Source organism: Dipodomys ordii, unplaced genomic scaffold (genome assembly GCF_000151885.1).
Source record: "Dipodomys ordii isolate 6190 unplaced genomic scaffold, Dord_2.0 Scaffold7, whole genome shotgun sequence".
NCBI lineage: Eukaryota > Metazoa > Chordata > Mammalia > Rodentia > Heteromyidae > Dipodomys > Dipodomys ordii.
Window position 1 is genome coordinate 409832 of NW_012267223.1, and position 22061 is coordinate 431892.

At 51.2% G+C, this 22061-nt stretch overlaps 1 protein-coding gene across 1 annotated transcript in view; it reads right to left on the reverse strand.

The window, feature by feature from the left end:
• Window positions 1–22061, reverse strand: part of Rptor (regulatory associated protein of MTOR, complex 1) — a 339456-nt gene that overhangs the window by 157171 nt on the left and 160224 nt on the right. Inside the window, exons 5-6 of the mRNA XM_013036239.1 lie at window positions 17895–18041; window positions 3278–3453 (exon numbers count right to left, since the gene is read on the reverse strand). Of these exons, the coding sequence (XP_012891693.1) occupies window positions 3278–3453; window positions 17895–18041 (323 nt within the window). The remainder of the gene's footprint in view (window positions 1–3277; window positions 3454–17894; window positions 18042–22061) is intronic.

Genomic DNA, 22061 nt, shown 5'->3' on the forward strand with positions numbered 1-22061 from the left:
GAAGGGGAGGGGAGGAGGGAAGGGGAAAGGGAGGGGAGGAGGGAAGGGGAAGGGCAAGGCCTGAGTCTCACCAAGAACTCACAGGCAGGCACATGAGTTTTAAGAGATTCATTGGTGCAAAAGAGAAGGTGCCCTCACAGCAGACCCAGGCTGCAGTGTGCTGCCTTGGGCACTTTGTACATCAGTATAGAGTTTTCCAGGTACAGCCGGGCTTTTCCAGCATCCGGGGACAGGGAGGGCTGTGACCCACTAGGGGTGACCCAGGGCCAAGGGTGGGCGTAACCTCCAGGGGACTGCCAACTCTGGGAACCGTCCTTGCTGGGGGCCAGTGGTCACGGCGCCACGGGGCTGTTTCTGCTATGGCTGTTTCTGCATGGCTCCAGGTTGTTTGGGAGGCGGAAGTATGGGTATTTGGCAACAAGTCCCTGGCTATGGTACTGCGTCTGTGGCTTTATTATTCCTTCCCCATCTGAGGGCACTCAATTCCTGGGTCACTTTCTGTTCGGGAGATAACATGGCAGTCATTTACAGCTAGATTCTGATTCTGTTTTCTGGGCAGGAATTGGCAAACTGGCTTACAGCCCAAACTTTGGCCCACTGCCTATTTTTATGAATAATATTTTGTTGGAGCACAGCCATGCTCATCTGTTTACCTTCTATCCCCAGCTCTTTCACACTACAACAACAGTTGGAACTCTCAATCCAAAGCCTGAACAACTTTGTAGCTGACCCTTCAGTCTGATAACCCCGTGAGCGCTACAAGCTCCCCTAGACACTGGTTAAATAAAACATAGATCAACACCACAGTGAAATGGTAATCTGACATTTACTGAGAGTTTCTAATGGTCTTATAGAGATATTTCAATATAATGCTATGATTTAAGTACATGAAATGGTAAATACAGTCTTCATGGGGGGGGGGATTGGTAATCAGCACATCCAAAAATTGATACTCTGTAAACATGAATAAATACTGTCTCACTATATCCTCTTAAACCTCACTTTAAAGCCTGTTTTTAAATTCAGCTGTTACAACGAAGTGCGTATTTCCCCACTGCATCCAGAGGCAGTGGCCACTTGACAAAGGCCCCATTCGGTCCAATTTCAAGACCTCAGTAAGACACAAAGTGCTTCCTTGTAATAGATCTACCCACCTGAGACTGGACTCTACCATCCCATGCCTGGCTGTCTGAGGATCATTATCCTCACTGTGATGTACTGAGTTCTGAGTCCATTTTATGATAACTGAATTAATTCGATCTGTTCTACACTGTCCTTCCTACTAAAACTTCACTCTGCTGTCACTCCAGAAAGGACCTTAGGGAGCTGGGACTATAATGCGCTGTGTCGTGTTGGGGGGAGGGGAGACATATCCACCTCCGATCGGAGGTAGGGCTGCTTTTACAACACACAGGGCCACTAGGCATCCACGTGGAAGCCACCTCCTCAGGAGCAGCAGCTGCCCGGGAGCAGAGGCTCATCTGTGCCAACTCGGGCTTGGAGAACAGAAGATCTGCAGGTGCGGGGAGGGGAGATGGGAGGCCCAGCAGCATGGAAGATGCGGCAGGTATAGACATCCGGTGACGTTACACCAATGTTCTGTTCCCTTGGCTCACATCCTCCCCAGACCCGTACGAGGACGGAGTGCCCACTCCCCACAGGGTAAGCAGAATCTGATGGCAGTTGGTGCACAGTGCTACTGTGGGGCTAACAGGCCAGAGACAGTGACGCTGGAAAACGTAAGGAAAGAGGCAGACACAGGTGCAGACATGCAGCCAGCTCTGTGGGGACCTGCTGCACCCGCAGAAGCCCCAGCCACACTGTGCTTTCCTGCTTCGTTCTTGTCCCAGATCAGAACTGCCCTGATCTGATGGTCTGACTGGCACAGAGGGCTGCACACCTGTATCTGGGTCACTGGCCTCACCCTCCTGCATCCGTGTCATAGGGCTCACCACAGTTCCGGGCGGTCGGGTCATTAGAGCCCCTGACAGTCCGGTCGGGCCTCCTGGTCTGATGGGGCTGACACCCACCCTCAGGACCTGTCTGTGTGCGCCCTGCTCCCCACCGACAGCACACACAGCCTTCACTGCTGGCTCCTGTGGGGAGCTCTCTCTCAGACCTCTGTGGTCTGCAGGGACTTTCCTGTCCTCTGGGAACACAGTAGCCCCAGGCACCATAAATTCACTTAGCCCTGGGTCACAAATTGCCAGCAAACGGTCAGACTTCCTTCCTTTGTTTGCATAAAGTTCCCAGTTGAAAGTATGAGCCTTCAGGACACATCTTATCTGGGCAGGGACACTCGGTGTCTCTGCAGTCCCTGGCAGGCTGAGCAGGGCTGTGAGGGAGGGCAGCTGTGGTAGGGAGAGCTCAGGCAGCAGAGATGCAGCTGGTCCCCCTCCAGGCAGCCCCTCTCCCCTCCCTCTATAACACTCTAATGCTACAGGAAGGCCTGGCAGTAGACGCAAGCCCTGGGGTTGGGAGGGCGGGAGAGGGAAGCCATGGCCAAGGGTGATGGCCCAGCCGCTTCTTTCCTCTCGTCTCCCACGGGGATGAGGCGCTCTAGGCCTTTGCTGTAAATTAACAAGGAAACCATGTTCCTCTAACTCAGCCGTTCTGCACTGAGGCTCCCCACTCCAGGCTGGTGGCCCCAGAGGGTTTCCCGGGACCCCCAGGGCCGCCCCAGCCCCCAGCGCCCACACTCCCAGCAGCTTCTCTCCAGCTGGAGAAAGGACCAGGAAACTGAATCTGGGTTGCTGGTAAACCTGGATGGGGAGAGAGCGGCGGCCCCTGGAGAATGTTTCTCCCCCAGCTGGACAACACTGCCCCACGAAGGCTTATCAGCGCACGCAAAATGGAAAAGCAAGTCCTGCGAGTGGTGGGACAGCCTGGGAAGTCGGGCTGGAGCAGCCATCGCCCACTGTGGCGTGCCGGCCCCGGGGCCTCAGGCGGCTGCCTGGGGACACCACAGTCCAGCAGTGTGCTGGACTCTTCCAAAGAACCGTGACGGGAAGCAGATCATAGCTTGCTTTCTGATTTTTTTTTTTGAACTAAGAATAAATTGAAAGATTATACTTCAAGCAAAGAATGAAATGGCTTTTTTCCCATAATGGCCTTTTCCTCCCAAATGAAAGTGCGCTGCCAGCAAGGCCGATCTTAGCGCCACCTAATACCACTTGCACAGGAGCAGGGGTGTGCGCGGGGGATTCTGGGAAGCCACCCGGCAGCAGGCGGCATGGCTGGGCTGGGAAGCGCGCTCGCACCGCGGCAGGGCACTTACCAGCGCAGGGCAATCTTGATGGGGGTGGTGAGGCAGGACGTGAACAGGTCGGCTGGGAGGTCGGGGATCATGGGCAGGAGCTCGTGGGCCTCGCAGGCCGCCAGCTGGATGCAGTTCTTCATCGATGGGGGCAGGGGCATCTGGGCAAGGGGGTGGTTTGGGTTAATCGCGGCTACCTACGGGGAGAATGCAGGAAAAGACAGGCTTAGCTGGGGGTAAGGAGCTGGAGGGCCTATGGCAGTGGGGTTTGACCACACAGTCTTCGGGGGAGGCCTAATGGTAGAATCCTCTCCTGGAGAGTGAGTACGAGCCTGGGAACCCCCCAGGATCCTTCTCGCAGCAGAACATGGCTCTGCACAGCAAGCCTGCTTCCTCTGTGGCCCTGCCTGGGTGACCCTCACGCCGCCCCCCCCCCAGCCCCTGCCTGGGTGACCCTCACGCCGCCCCCCCCCAGCCCCTGCCAGCCCTGCGGAGTGTTTATGCTCAGCACTCCATCTTTAAGCTAGCACAGCCTTATTTAGGTTGTTTATGACAAGAAAGACGCTCAAGGTATTTGAAGTCAGCAACAAAGGCAAAACAGAAGACGTCAAATGACAGCTGGAGTGTGCCCGCCACTCCTCACTCCCCACGACCGAGGGACGCAGTGTGCGGGCACAGCGGGGCAGGTGGGGCATGTGCTCCTAGGGTCACCTGACTTCTCTGCGTGTTCTATACATGGATGTTCATTGATAACAGATGGGGGATAATTAGCTGCTTGACAGTCACCTGGATACCGTTTGGTTGTGGCAAAGGCGGTGTCACCCAGGTCTGGGAAGCAAGGCTCCAAGCTAATTAGTGCACACTAAGAGAATGCACACTTCTATTTCCTGACTTAATAGTCTAGTTAAAAGTGTCAATCTTGTTTTCTTGTTTGCTTTTTGAGAAGAGTCACGGCCTTCAAAGCTGGCCTTGAAATTGCAATCGTCCTGTCTCAGCCTTCTAAGAGCTGGGATTGCAGGTGTGCCAGCACACCCAAGCTGCCGAAGGGCTCCATCTCTTCACTAATGCAGCAGTCAGGTGTTTAAGCAGATGAGAGGCCTGGCTGACACTTGGCTCACCCAAACTGTCAGAGAACTGCCGCGTGCCCCCCAAGCAGCGGCACCCAAACCAACACCAGGCTGGACACTGTGAGCAAGGCTTCGCCCGTGCCACCTGGGACCACACCGGAACTTGTCACAGGCCTGCGCATCATTTTCAGAAAGAGTAAGCCTCACGAGAGCCCACAAGGTTTCACAGGAAGTATTCTAGGCGTGATGCCGGGGGTGGGGTGGGGGGTAGCATGTGGGCACACGGCTCTGCCCCTCCGGGGAGCACAGGTCAGCACCTCTCATCCATGAGGTGCCTTAGCTTGGAGAGGAAAGCGCGGGCGGCGGCCTCGGGACCTGGGACGGTGCAGAGGAAGGGAAGCCCCAGGAGCCCGAAACCACTCATCAGCCCACCAGAGAAAAGCGGCCTGCAGGGCAGGAGCAAAGGAAGGGAAAATCCTGAAGACGAGGTGGGTGGTGGGCTGCTGGAGAGACATTTGCATTTTCATCCGTTGGCCTAAATGACAAAGCTGAAGAATAACACATAGGTAGTGAAGATAATGAAACATTAACTCAGAAACTGCTGACTACACTTGCCCACACAGCCCTCGGGAGCCGCCCCCATCTCCCCTTCACTCGCCGATGTGTTCCATACACACCATTGGCCATAATGAAAAGTTATGCATTATGGAGCCCCAGTGTAATCCAACCCATCTTGGTTAGGGATTTGACGGAACACAGCTCCATCTCAAACCTGATCAGATGAAGCTGAATGCCAGCAAGAACCCGCTTCTATGTGGCTTTTATTCACGGTGCTGCTCTCCAGCAAGGATCTGGAAGACGGCACTGCGGGCTGCTCATCATCGGCCTCCAGGGCTTTTGTTACTGGTTACTTAAGTCCAGCCCAGGCTTGTGCTGCCATGGGGCAGACCCCACTGCACGCCGACCAGAGCAGTGGGGACGGCGCAGGGCCGGGCTTCCGAGCCAAGTGGGGAGCCTGCATTTCTGAGCAGGATGGTACACATCTGCCTCGTGACTTGCAGAGACTGCGTCCGCATCATCGTTTTTTTTCCCTCCTTACTGGCAGTGCCTTCTAGTTGTGTAGTTGGTAATATTTCTCAGCACTCTTTTGCATATTGGTATGCTCATTTGCTTTAAAACACCCTCACGAGCTAAGTCCGTTCTCAAAGATGTTCAGCAATGAGGAAATGGGCTTCGGGAAAGAAAACCACTGTCCATCTGTCTGTCTGTCAGGTTAACACAGGCCAGGGAGGCCAGCAGTGGCTCCTGACTGTGGGGCACTCTTCATTCCTCCATCTTAATCTGGACCTCCATGAGTCTATTCCAGGCACCTAGGATACCAAGGTTCCAAACAGCACATTCAATACCTTCAAGTGCAGTGTTCCACAACGTGTGCTGGCTCCTAACCAGCCAACCTGGTGACAATGGTGTGTAACACATTGTCATCATTTTTTTATTGTGGCAGTCGTGGGGCTTGAACTCAGGGCCTGGACTCTGTCCCTGAACCTCTCTGTGTTCAAGGCTAGCACTCTACCACTTGAGCCACAGTGCCACTTCAGGCTTTTTCTGTGTATGTGGCACTGAGGAATCGAACCCAGGGCTTCATGAGTGCTAGACAAGCATCCTACCACTAAGCAATATTCCCAGCCCCTGCACATTTATGTTTGCTGTAGTGTGTAGCATCTCAATCTGCTCAAATGGAATGTACTAACGGCTGCATGTTTATTAATAATCATTTCTACTACAGAAACAGAAAACCCAAAGTACAAATCATATACTTGTATATGCGATAGCAAAACCAATATAAATAAATTTTTTAATTAAAACTGCCATTTCTATGTGTAATATATTTTTTTCCTATGTGTAATATAATGTGCCATGTTAACGTGGGGGGGGGGAGGGGTGCTGGGCTAGACAAATATATTCTAGCCCTGTGCTAACAATTTTAAATGTACAGTTCCAAGTTTGGTGGCATTAAGTACCACCAACAATCAGTGGATTTTTTTTTCTTTTTTTAAAGAAGAGAGAAGGCAAGATTGCGTGTAAAACCATTTTCTGGGCTCTGGCTTTATAAGCTAAAATAGATCAACAAAGCAACTGGCTCTGCACAGGAAATTAGTTTCTGGTCTGTCGCATCAACCCTGCTATGCAGGCTGATGGGTCTGGGCACGATCTCATCCACAGCTCATCAGTCCTGAGTCATGCGGGGGCCACGCAGAAGCTCTGGCGTCTACGGCAGCATCAGAGTATGGCCCCCAAGGCCCTCTAGGGCTGGTGGGGTCGCTCCATGCCTGGGCTTGGTGGAAGAAGGCTGGGAAGGAGGGAACGAGGTGACATCTGCCCTGCGTGGGCTCTGCGAGGGCTGGGCACACTGGAGCAGACCCAGGTAGTCGTGAAATGTGAAAGGTAGCCTGAGAGATGTCTGGAACTGCTGGCAGACTGACATTATTTTAATAAGCACCACTAACTACCACTGAGCCTAGAAGTATAAAGATGGCTGACATGATTAAAAGGGACTTAACTGTAAGTGGGCAGCAATGGCCACTTATGCAACAGCTAAACTCAATATTCTTATTTTCCTTTTTAAAGGGCCAGGTATTCTCATAGCATAGAGCGAAAGGAATAGCGGTGTGCTCACTAGTGTCTCTACCAAGTTCTTCCACATGAAGTTTACTCACTAAACAGAGCTGAGAACGGCCCCACAGTTCCTCTTGCCACAAACTCCGAGGATGGCAGTTCTTTTGCCTTTGCTGTCTGTCTGCACAAACCTTCGGGAAGCTAATCCTCTGAAGAACCAGAGCGGCTTCTGACACGGGGCCTCTGCCAGGCTGCAGGCCTGGTGGCGCTGTCAGACACATGTGCCTAGCTGGCCGGAAGCCGGCCGAGGCTGTGGTGCTAGTGGGTGAGGTATACTGCACGGCTGTCTGCACCTCACCTGGTGCAGAACCGGGGGTAGACAGACTCCCTGCACTGCTGCCTGCTGCCTGAGAACACAAGACAGGAAGGCGCAGAAACATTTCCAACCCAGTGTGTGCATTAGGAACAGAATGTATGAAAAACCACGGATGGAAGGCCTAACCACACACACAGCCTGGGCAGGGGCTGGGTAGGAGGGAAGGAAGGCATGCTCTCGGGCCACAGGTGATCCTAAGTTCAGCAGCACAAAGCACCAGTGCCCTAGACCTGATGGTATCTGTCTGCTGGACTCAATGGGGTGCATTCACCACCCACACTATGGCCAGCTGCTCCAAACACACAGCAGAGCTCTTCCTCTGGGGCAGGCAGACACGAAGCCTTCGACAGCAACCACAGAAACACAGGCTGGCATTCTAGGAAAGGGTTCTGCCAATGAACATTACTTCTCAGTCTTGCTAAAATACAAAAAAAATCCCATTCCAACCCAAGTCACTTCCCACACATGGTTGCAGCTTCGATGTGTCGAAGGCACTGACCCTTTAATTGAAACAATTCTCCAAAAACAGCTTGCAGGCTAAGGCTAACTGCTCTAACTTGCTTGGAAAGGCTGCTAGGCAGAGCAGAGCCGTGAATACTCGGGCTGCAGCAAGGCTCCACAGAGCTGACCAAGCACATGTCCACGCGTGCAGCACCGCTGCCAAAGAGCCTTCTCCCAGAAAAATCGAGAGGCTTGAGCACCGGAATGATCTTCATTCTAAAAACTCCCCGAGACTTCTGGAGGACTTGGGAAGCACCCAGGAGAAGCTCTAGATGTGATTCTCTGCACCAGCCGTGACCCCTGCTGCCTTGCCCACACCCCTGGGCCCCATGGAGCCCAGGCTCAGGCTCGCGAGGAAGCAAGCAGGCGGCTTCCAGGCCTGTGGCCGCATGCTACAGGTGCATGCCCAGCTCAGGGCAGCACCCACACTTTTCTTTTCCCAACTGGCCACTAGCCTCAAGCAACTTCTGCCCCCTTTCTCATGCATATGAGACGTGTTTGTGGAGACTTAGGGGCACCCATAATTCAGGAGTCTTTAACAAGTGAAGAGACTCAAGACTATCATCTCTTGGACCATACTTTGAGCTCTGCCTTAAACCAGACTTGTTTCCATTCTCATTTCAACAACATGTCATTACAGGGGACCGTGTGCAAAGTTCAAAGGGACAGCCGAGCTGTGGGAGCAAGGCTAGTGCTGCTTGCTCAGCTCCCTTCACATTCAAACGTCCAGCCTGTGACACTTGTACTGATGCAGCCAGCAGAGCCCAAGTAGAGGTGACATTTCTAATATACAACTCATGCAATCATATGCATCAAATACTAAACAATAACTTTAAAACCCAGTAGTGTGCACTGCTGGGAGATTTTGTGCAGGAGAACAGAGGGGCTGCTTTTGGTGGATGACACCTGAATGTTTTCCTCTGAAGCAATGCTCTGTCACAAGTACCCCAAGTTTACCCACGTGAACCATCCATTATTTTATAGGCATTTAGCTGCTGGCCAGTCAATGGCTTCTAAATGTTCTAACTCATCCAGCAACTCAGTGAACATGGTTAATTAGAAATTATGAGCAAATTCCACTCCCCAATTGTTCTTGGATGGTGTCAACAACTACAGAAAAGGCGATGCTCAGAGTCCTGCACCAGGAGACGGGGTGAGGTGGTGAGCCTGCCACTGTTGAAGGATAAAGCAGGGTGTGTGGAAGTGCAGTGTGGGGTGAGCATGGCTGCAGAGGCCCTGTGGCAGCAGGAAGGTCTGTAAGATACAGGCACGTTCTCAACTATGTGTGCACAGGCTAAAACCCACAACCAGAAGGACTCTTCTCCAAAGAGCACAAAAGCTAACAGAATCTGCATCGCCAACAGGAAGTACTCAGCAGAAGATGGACAGGCTCTTTTTCTCTACCAATGACTTTCTGTCGGAAGCATCTCTGATGTCTGTTCCAGGACGGTGAGGTGGAGACACGTTTACAAGTACTGATGAACACTTCAGCCGACTTGGGGCCCATGATGCCAAGCGCTTCAAGGAGATGGCTTGGCCTGCGGCCTCCAGCTGTCCACACATCCTGGCCCCTCCGTGCACCCCTCCTCGTGGAACCCTGCCTCTCCCCACACAGCGCTTTACACGCTGCTCAGGGCAGACCCACCATCTACCAGCGTCCTCGTTAGTCCTCGCAGCTTCCTCCTGTGTAGACCAGATCTGAAGAACCCAGTCACCTCTGTGACAGCACTGTAGCCGGGAAGAGGCCATCTCTCAGTATTGCATATACAAGCGTCTCGCCAATGCTTTTATTGGGGTCCGGTTGTGGGGCCTGAACTCTGGGTCTGGGTGCTGTCTCTCAGCTCTTCAGCTCAAGGCTAGCGCTCTACCACTTGAGCCACAGCGCCACTTCCGGCTTTTTTTTCTTTTTGCTTATGTGGTGCTGAGGAATTAAACCCAGGGCCTCAGGCATGCGAAGCAAGCGCTCTACCACTGAGCCACCTTCCCAGCCCCCCCCCCCCCCGCCATGCTTTTGAGTTGAGTGTCCGGTTTAAACCACAGAACCCTTGCTGTCCAGCATCACCCCCCACATCTCTGCTGCATTAACGGAGTCACCGTAGGATGCCAGCTTCTTGCAGATGGTGCCAGGAGCATGGGAAAACTCAGTGTCCATGAGCAAGTGGGAGACAGAAAGCCAAGGATGGGAGGACAGTAGTGTGAAAGTGGTGGTTTTGTCCTCAAAGAAAAGTCTATTGTAGCCCTGCAGGGGGCAGTGCTGCACACAGCACAGAAGCATGTGCACTTGTGTGTGCTCATCCATGTTCCTATGTGTGCCGAATGAGCACACGTGTGAATGTTTGCATATGTATACAAATGTGTGTGCACATAAGCACATAGGCAATTGTGTACACATACATTAAGCACTTTTTTTTTGGTTTGGTCAATTGTGGGACTTGAACTCCTGGGCGCTGTCTTGAGCCTCTTTGTGCTCAAAGTGAGCGTTCTTCCACTTGAGCCACAGCTCCACTTCCAGTTTTCTGGCAGTTAATTGGAGATAAGTGTCTCATGGCCTTCCTGCCGGGCTGACTTTGATCAGTGATCCTCAGCTTCCTCAGATCTCAGCTTCCCGAGTAGCTAGGATTACAGGCCTGAGCCACGTGTGCCTGGCTCATTGTGTCCATTTTTGTGTGTAGCATGTGTGCGTGTGTACCTATGCATATGGCTAAGCGCAGCTGTGCATACCTGTGTGTACGTGCACATGCGTCTTCACACTCCTCTAACAGGGCCTCTGCCTGGTTCCAACAGTCTTGTCCCTGCCTGAGCTAGCACCCTTCTGACACTGCCTCACTCTCCCTTGCTGGCTACTCCCATTAGTACAAACAATACCCAAGGAAAACAAAACACAGATGATAAAACCAAGGGCAAACCCCACAGCCCCTCCTCAGCCTCTCCTGGAGACTTAGGCCTGGGCTGCTCCACACCTGTGCCTCCTGCGCTCTCGAGGCTGGGGGCACAGGCTGAAGCCCTCAGATCCCACCTCAGCCTCAGCTCACAGATCAGCTGACCTTCCCTCCCTCCAGGGAACATTTCCTCCCTCTGCTCTCCGTCCCCTCCTCACTTCCTCTAGTGGCCACTCCTATTTCCCAGCTTGCAGCACATGGCATAAGCCTTATTGAGCCTCTCTACTCTTCTCCTCTCCTTCCCCCCTTCTGCCCCACCCCCACCCCCGTGCCCAGCCGTGCACGTTCTGCCCCTTCAGGCATGCTTGTTTAGGGAGGCCTCCGAGGCCTTCAGTGCCTGAAGGCCCGTGTGACTCTGAAGGGTTCACGTCTTCTTGCAGCTCAGGAAACAGGCACTCTTGCCGCCTGAGCCAAAGCCCTGGGGCTACCTTTACTTCCTTCCTCTTCTCACAGCCTACACCAAATCCATGAGCAAATCCCTCTTCCTTCTAAACAAACCACAGAGGTACCCTCAGCCTCTAGCACTGCTACCACCCAGGCCCAGCACCCTGAAGGCCACGGGCTTCAGCCTGCTGCCAGCGCCCGGCTGTGTGCACACGGCCGCTGCTCCACGGGTGGACATGCAGAGCAGCGCGGTTCCTCCTCTTCGTTGTAAACATAAAAATGACGAGAAGCCATCCCATCATAAGGCCTCAGTATGAAAGACAATAATCAAAGTAAGAAAAAACAAAAAAAGTATAGCAGAGCAAAGAGGTAACTTCGAGAAATGAAGGCATCTTGTTAATACCCACAAAACAATACCCCCTGAACACTAAAGGAGAAAATAAACATATTACAACGGATACTGGCCCACCTCTCTGCTCCCTACAAATGGTAAGTATACTTGGAGAAGGAGAAATGGAGCTGTGAAAGTCCTAACCTGCGAGACGAGCGATGGCCAAGGCCTGGGCTCCTGCAGGACGGGCCTGCACATCCTGGTGGAGTTACGCACGTCACAACCACAGCAGTTCTTGGAAGAACAGTGACGAAGGAGCACGCTTGGGCGGGCGGGCTGCGTGTGGCATTCAGAACACACAGGATACGTTGTGATGCTACCAGATTAACCTGCATCACAGAGAACTGCCTTTGTGGGCAAATTCCACAACAGCTAAGCAGTGGGCTGACCCACAATAATTGCAAGGGAGCTGTGACACTGCAAATACAAAACCTTAGCCTGCAAGATGCACAGTATTTGGAGGAAAGCTGGTGATCTGGACATCAGGCACAGGCACCTCCACAACGCCCAGGTGGAGAACGAGGCATGGAGCAGCACACGTTCAGTGGTGCGGTGGGGCCCGGCTCGTGTCTGTCTGTTGGACCTCACAGGGCCAGACTCCAAGACAATGTCAGTGAACAACATAACGCCTTCAGAAGCAACATCAGAGGAGCCTAGGAAAAGTACCGATAGCAGCAGAGAACCAGGTCCCCGGGGCCAAGCTTCAAGAGGCTCTTCCCACAGCAGGACAACCAGCAGGAGCTGTCCACGTGTCAGTCCTGAACTAATGAAGATGGCGATGCTCATTCAGGGGTCTTGCTGGGACAGAGCTGAGCCCAGGCTGTCGCTGTAAAGGAGGGCACCGCTGTCCTCTGTCACTACGCTGCCTTGCTCACCTGCCACAACAACAAAGAACAATGGCTGCACAGCAGAGGCAGTGTGGGGAAGGAAGGTCTAGGAAGCTGGACCAGAGCCGACAGGCCACACTCAGCCAAGACCGCTGCAAAGACAATCTGCCAATCTACAACTTGCCCTTCCATTCCAGCTTACAGACCCAAGATTTATTATCCAAAAGTTGTTGGGGAAGTATCTGGGTTTTCTCTCTAACTCATTCGTACCTGTACATATTCCTTCAGTGACGTATCTGGAGGATGGCACTCATACTTCTAGATTTGTCAGCACAGTGACAATGAGGCCAACAGCAGACTTTTCAGACACAATGACATAGGCCCTGAAGTCGTAAGAGCAAGTGGGGTGAAGTCAAGAGCCAAGCTGCCACATAAACAGAAAAATCCAGAAGTGGTGCTGTGGCTCAAGTGGTAGAGTGCTAGCGTTGAGGTGAAGAGCTGAGGGATAGCGCCCAGGCCCAGAGTTCAGGCCCCATGACTGACCACAAAAAAAAAAAAAAAGCCAAGTTGTGGTAGAGCAACAGCCCGCGCGGTGCGGCCGCGTCGCCGTCACATATCCCAGTGGTGGTCCCTGCTCCTCCCCTTCCTCTCCTGCCCCACCCCAACTGCTCCTAGGCTGCCTCTGCACTACAGATGTCATCAATGGGGGCCATCTATACTTTCTAATCATGGGGACAGGTACAGACAGCACTGGCCCTTCCCTGTGCCTTCCTGCTTTAGAGAAAGATGAACTGCCTGAAGCTGTGGCAGGCAGGAGACAGCCATGAAGACAAAGATCAGGCAGCATAGGATGCTGAAGGCAAGAGAGAGCAGGCCAGCCCCAAAGCACTGCTGAAGTAAATCATTTGCCTTCAAGACCCTATAGTGAAAAGGGCAGGCTATTATTTGTTTAAAAACCAATCGTGAGCTTGCGATGGCTTCCAGCTGGACTTTCCAAATATGAAGGCTCAGGACCCGAGAGGGGCCGCTACTGCACCCCCGTGCCGAGGCTACCGCCCCAGGTGCTCTCACAGAGCACCAGGAAGAGGAAAGCACAGCTGTGCGCCTGGAGAAGTGGGGGACCCCTATGGGGACAGCTGTCTCGGGACAGCTCTCCGCAGGAGCAGCGGCAGAGGCTGGCGCCAAGGGACCACAGGGAGGGAAGGACAATGCTGAGATCTGGCGCTATCCTTGTAAACTGGAGATGGAGGAAGCGTTACAAACACGTAATTTAGTAAGAGGCAAACTCCAGAATAGACAAGAAAAACAGAAGTAAAAACACTCAATGAGATATCAAGGCTCATGTTTGTCTCTTTAGACAATCTCCACACATGCGCAGGAGACTCTATGATGGTCAGAGGCAGGAAATAATTACAAATGTCTAAGTGCAGGTGACAGAAGCTGGAAAGACGAGTGGCAACAGAAACGCACGGGAGCGCAGAGCACAACACTTCACTGCTGCCGAGGCAGGAAATAAACGGCAAGGACAACACGAAGTACCCAAGAGGCTACAAAGCACAGAGCAAATACCGCGTGACAACAGCAGTGGTGAACCGGAGGGGAAGCTGGCCCCTCAGAAGAGGCCTTCAGAAGTCACTATCAGGTACAAATAACATCAATTAAAGCTACCAAGTAAGCATGCCTCTTCACTGTCAAAATCTACCTGACTCCTCCTGCCTCCTCTCCCCCACAGTCTCTGTAGCTCAGACAGAACTCATGATCACCCTACTTCAGCTTCCCAAGTGCAGGATTACAGTGCCGGTCAAAACAACAGGCCTGATTTCTCATTTAAGGAAAAGTCACTAATGGCAGTTCTGCTTTTTGCTTGTGTCTTAGCAGAAAGCCCACAGATAACCTAAATAAATGTATCAAGAAAGAAGAGCAGCTACATTTTACCTCCAGATCCTGAGGAATGCATTTGAAGATCACCATTGGTGCCAACACCATGCCAGGAAGGCTAAGGCCAAGAACTATTTCATTAACTAAAAGCCAGCCTTCCACAAAGGATTTTGTAAACCCTGGCATAAAATACTTTGATAAAAACAAAAATACTTATTTTAAAGCCAGGAGCTGGTGGCTCCTGCCTGTAATCCTAAGTATTCAGGTGGCTGAGATCTGAGGATTCCAGTTCAAAGCAGGAACTATGAGACTCTTATCTCCAGTTAACCACCAAAAAGCCAGAAGTGGAGTTGTGGCTCAAGTGGTACAACACTAGCCTTAAGCACAAAAGCTCAGGAACAGTGCCCAGACCCTGAGTTCAAGCCCCAGGACCAGGACAAAATAAACTAACAACAACAACAAAAAAAAAAAAAACCCTAAAATCCAAAAACCTATTTTAGAAAAGAACACTGGGGGTTGGAGGGCATGGCTCAAGTGATACAGTGCTTTCCTAGCAAGCATGAAGCTCTGGATTCAATCCTCTCATACCTAGGGAAGGAGAGCAGACAGGAAGATAGACAAACACACAGACATTGGAAGAAAAGAAACTTGCCGTTTTTCTTTAATTTTCAAATTATAACAAAATGAATACAGGAAGAGTTTGGGGTAACAGATGTGTGTTTTCTCTGGCTGTGATACGCAGTGTTTGTGCTTTTATGAGGCTGTCTTCCACTTGCACCTGCAGTATTTCCATGAGAAGATACGCAGAGCAAGTGGACCTGATGGGCCCAGGACAGCACTGGGCCACTAACAATATGAAAGCTGAGCACCAGCTCTAAAATGTGCATCATCTGTGTTTATGCTCACGCTTGCTCTCTGGAGGCCGTTTGGTCCCATAAGCTGCTTTCTTGCATTATTTTGAATCAATCCCTTTTTCGCTACAGTTGTATTTCCCAATTCTCAGGCCCCGGGTCAGATGGGAAGCAGAGGGATGTTTGCTTCCCCACCCTGGTGCAAACCCAAAGAACAGCAGCAAGGTGCTCAGACACAAACCACTTGCCTGCCTATGTGGATCAGTTCACATGACACACAAGAAAGGATATTAAAATATAATATACACACATATATACACACAAAAAAGAATGATGAATGCTGGTGGGTGACATCTGTAAACCTAGCTACTCATGAGGCTGAGATCGCAGTACAAAGCCAGCCTAGGCAATATAAAGTCCATGAGACTCTCATCTCCAATAAACTACACAGAAAAAGCCAGAAGTACCGTTTTGGCTCAAGTGGTACAGTGCTAGCTAGCCCTTGAGCAAAAATGCTCAGGGACAATGCCCAGGCCTTGAGTTCAAGTTCCCAGACTATCACACAAAAAAATAATTGATTAATTAATTAGTTAATGCTGGCCACTGGTGGCTCATACCTATAAGCCTAGCTACTCAGGAGGCTAAAATCTGAGGATCTCAGTTCAAAGACAGCCAGGGCAGGAAAGTCCATGAGACTCTTACCTCCAATAAAATAACTCAGAAAAGGCCGGAAGTGGCACTGCGGCTCAAGTGGTAGAGTGCTAGCCTTGAGCACAAAAAGGCTTAGGGAATGTGTCCGGGCTCTGAATTCAAGCCCCAGGACCACCAAGGAAGAAGAAAGGAAAAGGCAAACTAAAAGGAGGAAATGAACTTTTTTTGTTGTTGTTTAAAGAACAAACCTAACATCACACAGAAGTGATGTTTCTACAGCAGAGAATAAAATGACTAAAATGAACACTACAATATTAGCTAAGAGCCAATTTTATCATTTTAATTTCCGCTGTTTATGCAAGAGCCTAAGTGAACAATGGCCAATAATAGGGAGTGAGTGGAGAAACACACGGCTGATCTACATTGTAATTAGAAAAAGAAGAAGATAAAAATCAGCCCTAATTATGAAACATATGGTGGAGCGCACACGGCCTTCTATTGGCCACCCGGGTTAACACAGCTCCACATTTATCTACCTCATGAGGAAGGAGTCAATTAAATATTTTTCCCCTCAAAATAAAAAAGATGCATGTAAATCTTTTTTGTTGTTGTTATTGTTGTTGCACTTAATGAAATGAATGGTGTCTTAGGCTGATTAATCCTTAGCAATATATAGCAAACACATGCATTCCTGACAGAGCAGATGCCCAAGCACTAGAAGAAAATGGGGACTGTGACTCATGAGCTGGAAAAGCCTGCCTTCTACGAGAAGGGATGAGGGTGTGTCTCCAAACCAGCTCAGTTCCTCTGAGCTGATGCCGCGTCTTTCCCCGCACCCAAATCAGGCCAATTCTTTGACCTATTACAAACAAAATTCTTTTTTTTTAATTTAATTTTATTTTATTTGTGAACATACTGTACAGAGGGGTTACAGTTGCATGGGCAGGATAATGCGTACATTTCTTACCAAGCATTGCAGCCTCCTCCTTTGTTTACCCTTCACATCCCTTCCCACCCTCCCCCCACAAACAAAATTCTTTTTGCAATCTTCTCCGCTTTTTTGCGAAGAAACACAAAAAGACCGTAGTGCTTTGGGTTTGTAGACAGCCCCAGAGATGCTTGAGGGGAAAGTGAACATCTGCTAATATGAAACTTGATCTTTCCCTTCTTGAACTGAGCAGTCAAGACAAACAGAAGCAAGCAAACAAACAAACTTTGCAGCACGTGCTTCCATTTTCAAGGATAAGGGTTTAAATTTATCAGTCACTCTTATGCAGTGTTCCAAGGAAGGGTTTAACTTACACACATAAAATATTAAACTGTAGACATGTTAATTTTAACTTCTACCAAATAGAATTTCAAATTTTGTTGCTGACTCCTTCAGCATTATCCTCTGATGAAAGGTGAAAAACATAACAAACACATTAAAATTGAATAGGCCCAAAAAGGCCTCAGGAAACTTACTGAGGACCATTCTTGGTTCTTGGATTGAGACTTTCCGGCATTGCAACCAATTGGAATTCACGACCCCCTGGAGGCTACAGAGTATTATACTGACAATCCTTTGCAGGCCACAGGATGGAGGCCCCTTAATTGAAACCGCCTCTTCGATTTCTCTTTAGAATTTGCCATTTAATTCATGTCGAATATTAATTAAAACAACCAAGCAAAATGCTACTTCATTATCCAAGCACCACATGGGCCTTCCAGGTCCTTTCCAGGGTCTAACCAGTGGCCGCTGCCTTGGTTTCTACCATTTGTTTGGTGGTTTGGGTTATGAAACACTACAGAAAAAAAAAAAGAAATTAGAGCAGTAACAAAGACGCTAGTGGAGATGCAGTGTATGGAATTGAAGAAACGACTCCATTTCCCCTCACGTAAATACGTCTGCATTATTTTAACACTACCTTAGAGGAAGAGGCGGCGGAAGCACAGATCTACTCAGTTAGCTTTGTTATTGCTTAGTGTTCAGACTGAAAACGACAGCGGTAAAAAGGGAGGTAGAACAGGGCCACTGGCAGAACGGAGATCATCCCATTCTCACAAATATCATCTCAGCCCCAACACTTGGAGAACCTTCAAAGAAGGTCTTCCTGTAGACCCTCACCCCAAGGAGAACAAAGAACAACACGGCCCCTGGGCTGCCCCGCGCCTCACCTCTAGCTCCTGCTCCCTCTGCAGTGCGAACTGCTTGAAGGACTTGACAATCAGGCCGGCATTGGAGCAGTCATAGACGAAGATGGAAGGGCTGCCCATCCACGTCTGCAGGTCATATATGGACAGAGGGATGTACTGAGTGTAGTTCTGAAAAACAAACAAGGCACAGGTCACACACACGCATCTCCAGGCTTCAAATTCAGACCAGCACCAGCACCTGCACCAGGCAGATGGGGCCTATGGCGCCAGGACAGACGTTCATCACACTAGGCTTTTACACATCGACTTGTGCAGCATCTTATCAGGCAGTGCCGAGGGCCAGACGGCTGTCACGGTGGACAACTGAAGCCCCAGAGCTGCCCTCACAGCAACTAAGTCCATGCCCTCTGCAGCTGTCCCCCCTCACACCCCACTGGGCCAGGTGTCAACTGTAAGTGGGTGCTATTCACACCTCTCGCCCCTCTGCTGCCCCCTTCCCTGCTTCACCTCCATAGGACACGAGCTCTGAGTGGTGGGCAGGCTCTAGGATCCGCGTGCTTTCCACAGCTGCCCATTCTCTAGATAGCTTTTAAAATTCGCCCTGAAGGGACACTGAAGATTTGGCCATATACACTTTTTAAGTTTATAAAAATAATGTATTTTCACTGACCAAGTGGGACTCCTTCCTGGACGCACGCACTTTGTTTTCCTGCAGGTCCTGTGACTGTGGGCAGTGCAGAGAACACCATCATCTCGCGAGAGGCCCTTCAGACCCCCCTCCCTGCCAACGTCTAAAACCACTCTGCACAGAATACCTTCGCTTCCTGCCCTGTCCTCAGAAGTCAGCAGTGTAAGTGGAGGCAAAGGGAGTTGGCTTCCAAGTGGCTGAGCCACAAGTACCACCTCTGGGGTTGTGTCTGGGTTGTTCACAATGTGACCAAGCGAGGCCTGGAGAACCATGGTGTCAAGGTGGCCAGCGGAAGCCTCCCTAAGGTGGACCACAACGTGTCTGGCACAAGTCACTGCCCAGACAGAATGAAGCACTGAGCCATCAGCAGAGAGGAAGGCAGCCGTCGCCGCCGGCATGGCCCAGGACCACGCTCTACGCAGACGCTGCACTGGAAGCTGTGAGGCCTCACCTAGTGAGCTGCTCAGTCATATTCTGTGAGAGAACACCTGGAAATACACCCTGTAAATAAACTCTCCTCGAAGGGTTCTGGAGATGCCAATTCTGCCTAGACGAATCTATACAGGCAACACAAGCCCAATCAAAATGCCCACAGGGTTTTTCCTTTAATGGATTTGACAAGCAGATTCTAAAGTGAATGCAAAAGAGAAATGTACAAGATTAGAGAAAGATTTTTAATAAAGAATAATGGGTAGCGATTCGCACTACCAGACATTAACTACGCTATAAATTTATGGTAATTACAGATTGGTATTAGTGAGGGCGAGACAAACAAATCAACAGAAGAGAAAGCCCAGAAATAGACCCACATACCTAACTGTAATGAGTAGAGGAGGGTTAACAGCTCAGAACTCGATGCCACAAAATGTAGCTAACCATTTGATATTGTCAACTCAGGTTCTGCACACACACAAAAACAGAGTAGATTAAAAGGCAAACTGAAAAGCAGAATAGTTTTATTTTATTGTAAGGAAAGCCTTCTTAGGTCACAAACCTAGGAATCCTAAAGAAGCAGACCAACAGGTCTGTTTTCATCCAACAAACTAAAAAGAAAGACAAATAATATGACAGAGCTGTATTGAACAAGGCACTCACTCATTGTTGGTGGGAGTAGACATTAATGAAACCTACTTTAGAAAAGTCTGGCAGAACTGACAAATATCCAACATGTGCCTTCATTTTGACTTCCCCGGTGTCCATCTCTAGAAACGCGGGTATCTGCACCCAGAGAGTGGTGTCCTGCCAGGTGCGATGGGCAGGTCACGTGGCAGATGCTGCCCTTCTGCCATCGGGCCTCTCACTCCTCCTTACCAGACCAGCGCTGGGAAGCTGTCTCCTCGGCAGCCTCGTCTGCTCTTGCAGCCAAGGTGTGACCAATACAGTGACTGAAACGCCCAAATGCTAAGTGCTGCCCTCAACACCCCAACGGCACAGGGAGGAGTCTGGCCACGCAGAGAACAACAGCCAGGCGGTGGCAGAGCTGCAGGGTGGGAGCAGGCTGAGGCCCAAATGGCTGTCCTGATCCTAACAGAGCCCACACCAAAGAATCAAAGGCACGCGGCCAGGTCCCAGGGTGCAGGTCTCGGCTACTAAGGTAAGGTACGAGCCTCCCTTGAGATCAGGAGCTGGGCAATGTGGAGAAACTTTGCCACAACACAAAACAAAACCAATAAACAATAGGCAAAGTGGGGTCTATGCATACCTATGTTAGCATCCCCGTTCTCCCAACAGCGCTGCGTGTAAACACTCACACAGAGTGAGGTCAGAGGCTTGTTGTAACTCTTACAGTGTAAATCCCAGAACATCATAGATTACGTGGCTCCATTTTGGGTGAGGAAAAGCAGGAGGTGTGAGTGTGACACCACTGTTCACCTCATAAGCACGCAGAGACTGCTCTCCACGGACAGACGGCGTGTTCACCACGCTGGAAGAGTACACACCCAGCTGCTCCGGGATGTTTCCTAGGGGGTCAAGGTGTGGAGAGTGGCTGTTCGTTCATCTCTGTCCTGCAGGAGTCTTTGTGAAGAAGGGGGACTGCAGGGGCCGCGGGGAGGAAGGCAAGGGTGGGTCCTGGGCTCCAGGCGCCCTCTTGGCTCCGGAGTCTGCGGAGTGTGCGATCCTGCAGCTCTGCGCCCGAGGGCGCAGCTCTCCCCAGCAGGGCACACTGCGAGGGAGGGACGCCCTGAACGGCCTCCCTGGCGGAGCCCAAAGCAACCCTGTACTCAGGCAGAAGAAAGGACTGAGAAGCAGCCATCACTCAGTACACTTTCAGGCACTGCTAATGCCCTGTGCCGCGTGTGTGCCTTCTATGGTGTTCTAGGCCCGGGGAAGAATCTGAACGTAGCTCGCCCGGTCCTGAGCCTGGTCATTCAAGCAGCTGCCTGTGACATGACCAACGCCGTCGCCTCTCCCCTTCCTGGTGCAAGCGGACAGGAACCGCGGGCACGGGGAGCAGGAGAAAAAGTTGATACTTTACATTTGCCAAAATCAAGTTACATTTAAATTCCTGAGGCAGAGAGTTACTTAATTGTGGTTCGTTGCACTAATGAAGTACAGGCACATCGGTAATAGCACTGTGGCCTCTCCCTCCCCTGCGGCCCGTGGCGGCTGAGGACAGGGTCCTGCTGGGCCTGGGGACTGGCACCCGCACACTATGTGCGTCCTGAGGTGCACTGTCCTCACCTGGGCAGAGCAATCACGCTACCAACAGGTGCTCCCACAGACAGGCGCTCCGCCACCAACTCCCCCAGACAGGCGGTGTGGTGAGCGGACGGCCAGCCAGCAGTGTCTCTCCCCCTCCACCAAGGGCCGTCCGCACACCCTGCTGCGTCCGTGGCATCTCGGGAGGCATCTCTCCACCCTCCGGGGGTTGTCCTGTACACTACACCACGTCCAGAGGCATCCCTGGGCTTTGCCCTCCATGCCAGAACCCCTCCCTTCCCCCATCCCCACGCAGACACAGGCGTGTGCACGGGGAAACAACCAAGGTCTCCAGGCGCCACCACATGTCCCTGGCAAGGAGGAACCTCCCTGTGTGAGAACCAGTGCCTTGAAAGAGAGACAATTAGGTACATTAGCTGTATCTGTCAAGTTTTGTTAAGACAGCAACAATTCAGATGTCCCTATCCCTTAGGGAGTATTAAGATCAGCTCTATCAAATCACAGTGAGGAGAATGACCTTTGAGAATGAGTCCTTACGAGAACAAGAACATGCAGATTCATAGCTCCTCTCAGAAAGGTCCTGGGTAGTTTGTCAAGCTCCAGGCTGGAGTTATGGTCCTGCAAACTGGCAAAGGGCAGCTGTGAGCCGAGGCTGGCAGTGTGGGACGAGCGCCGGAGGCAGGAGCGGGGCACAGGACCCACACCCACAGAGCAACTGTCCTCCATCCCTGCTGCTCCCAGCGCGAGCGAGCGAGCGAGCGCTGCGCACGGCGCCAGCTCCACACCCACGCAAGACCAGCGCAGAATCCAAATCAAAGCAACTCTCCTTTCTCTTGAGA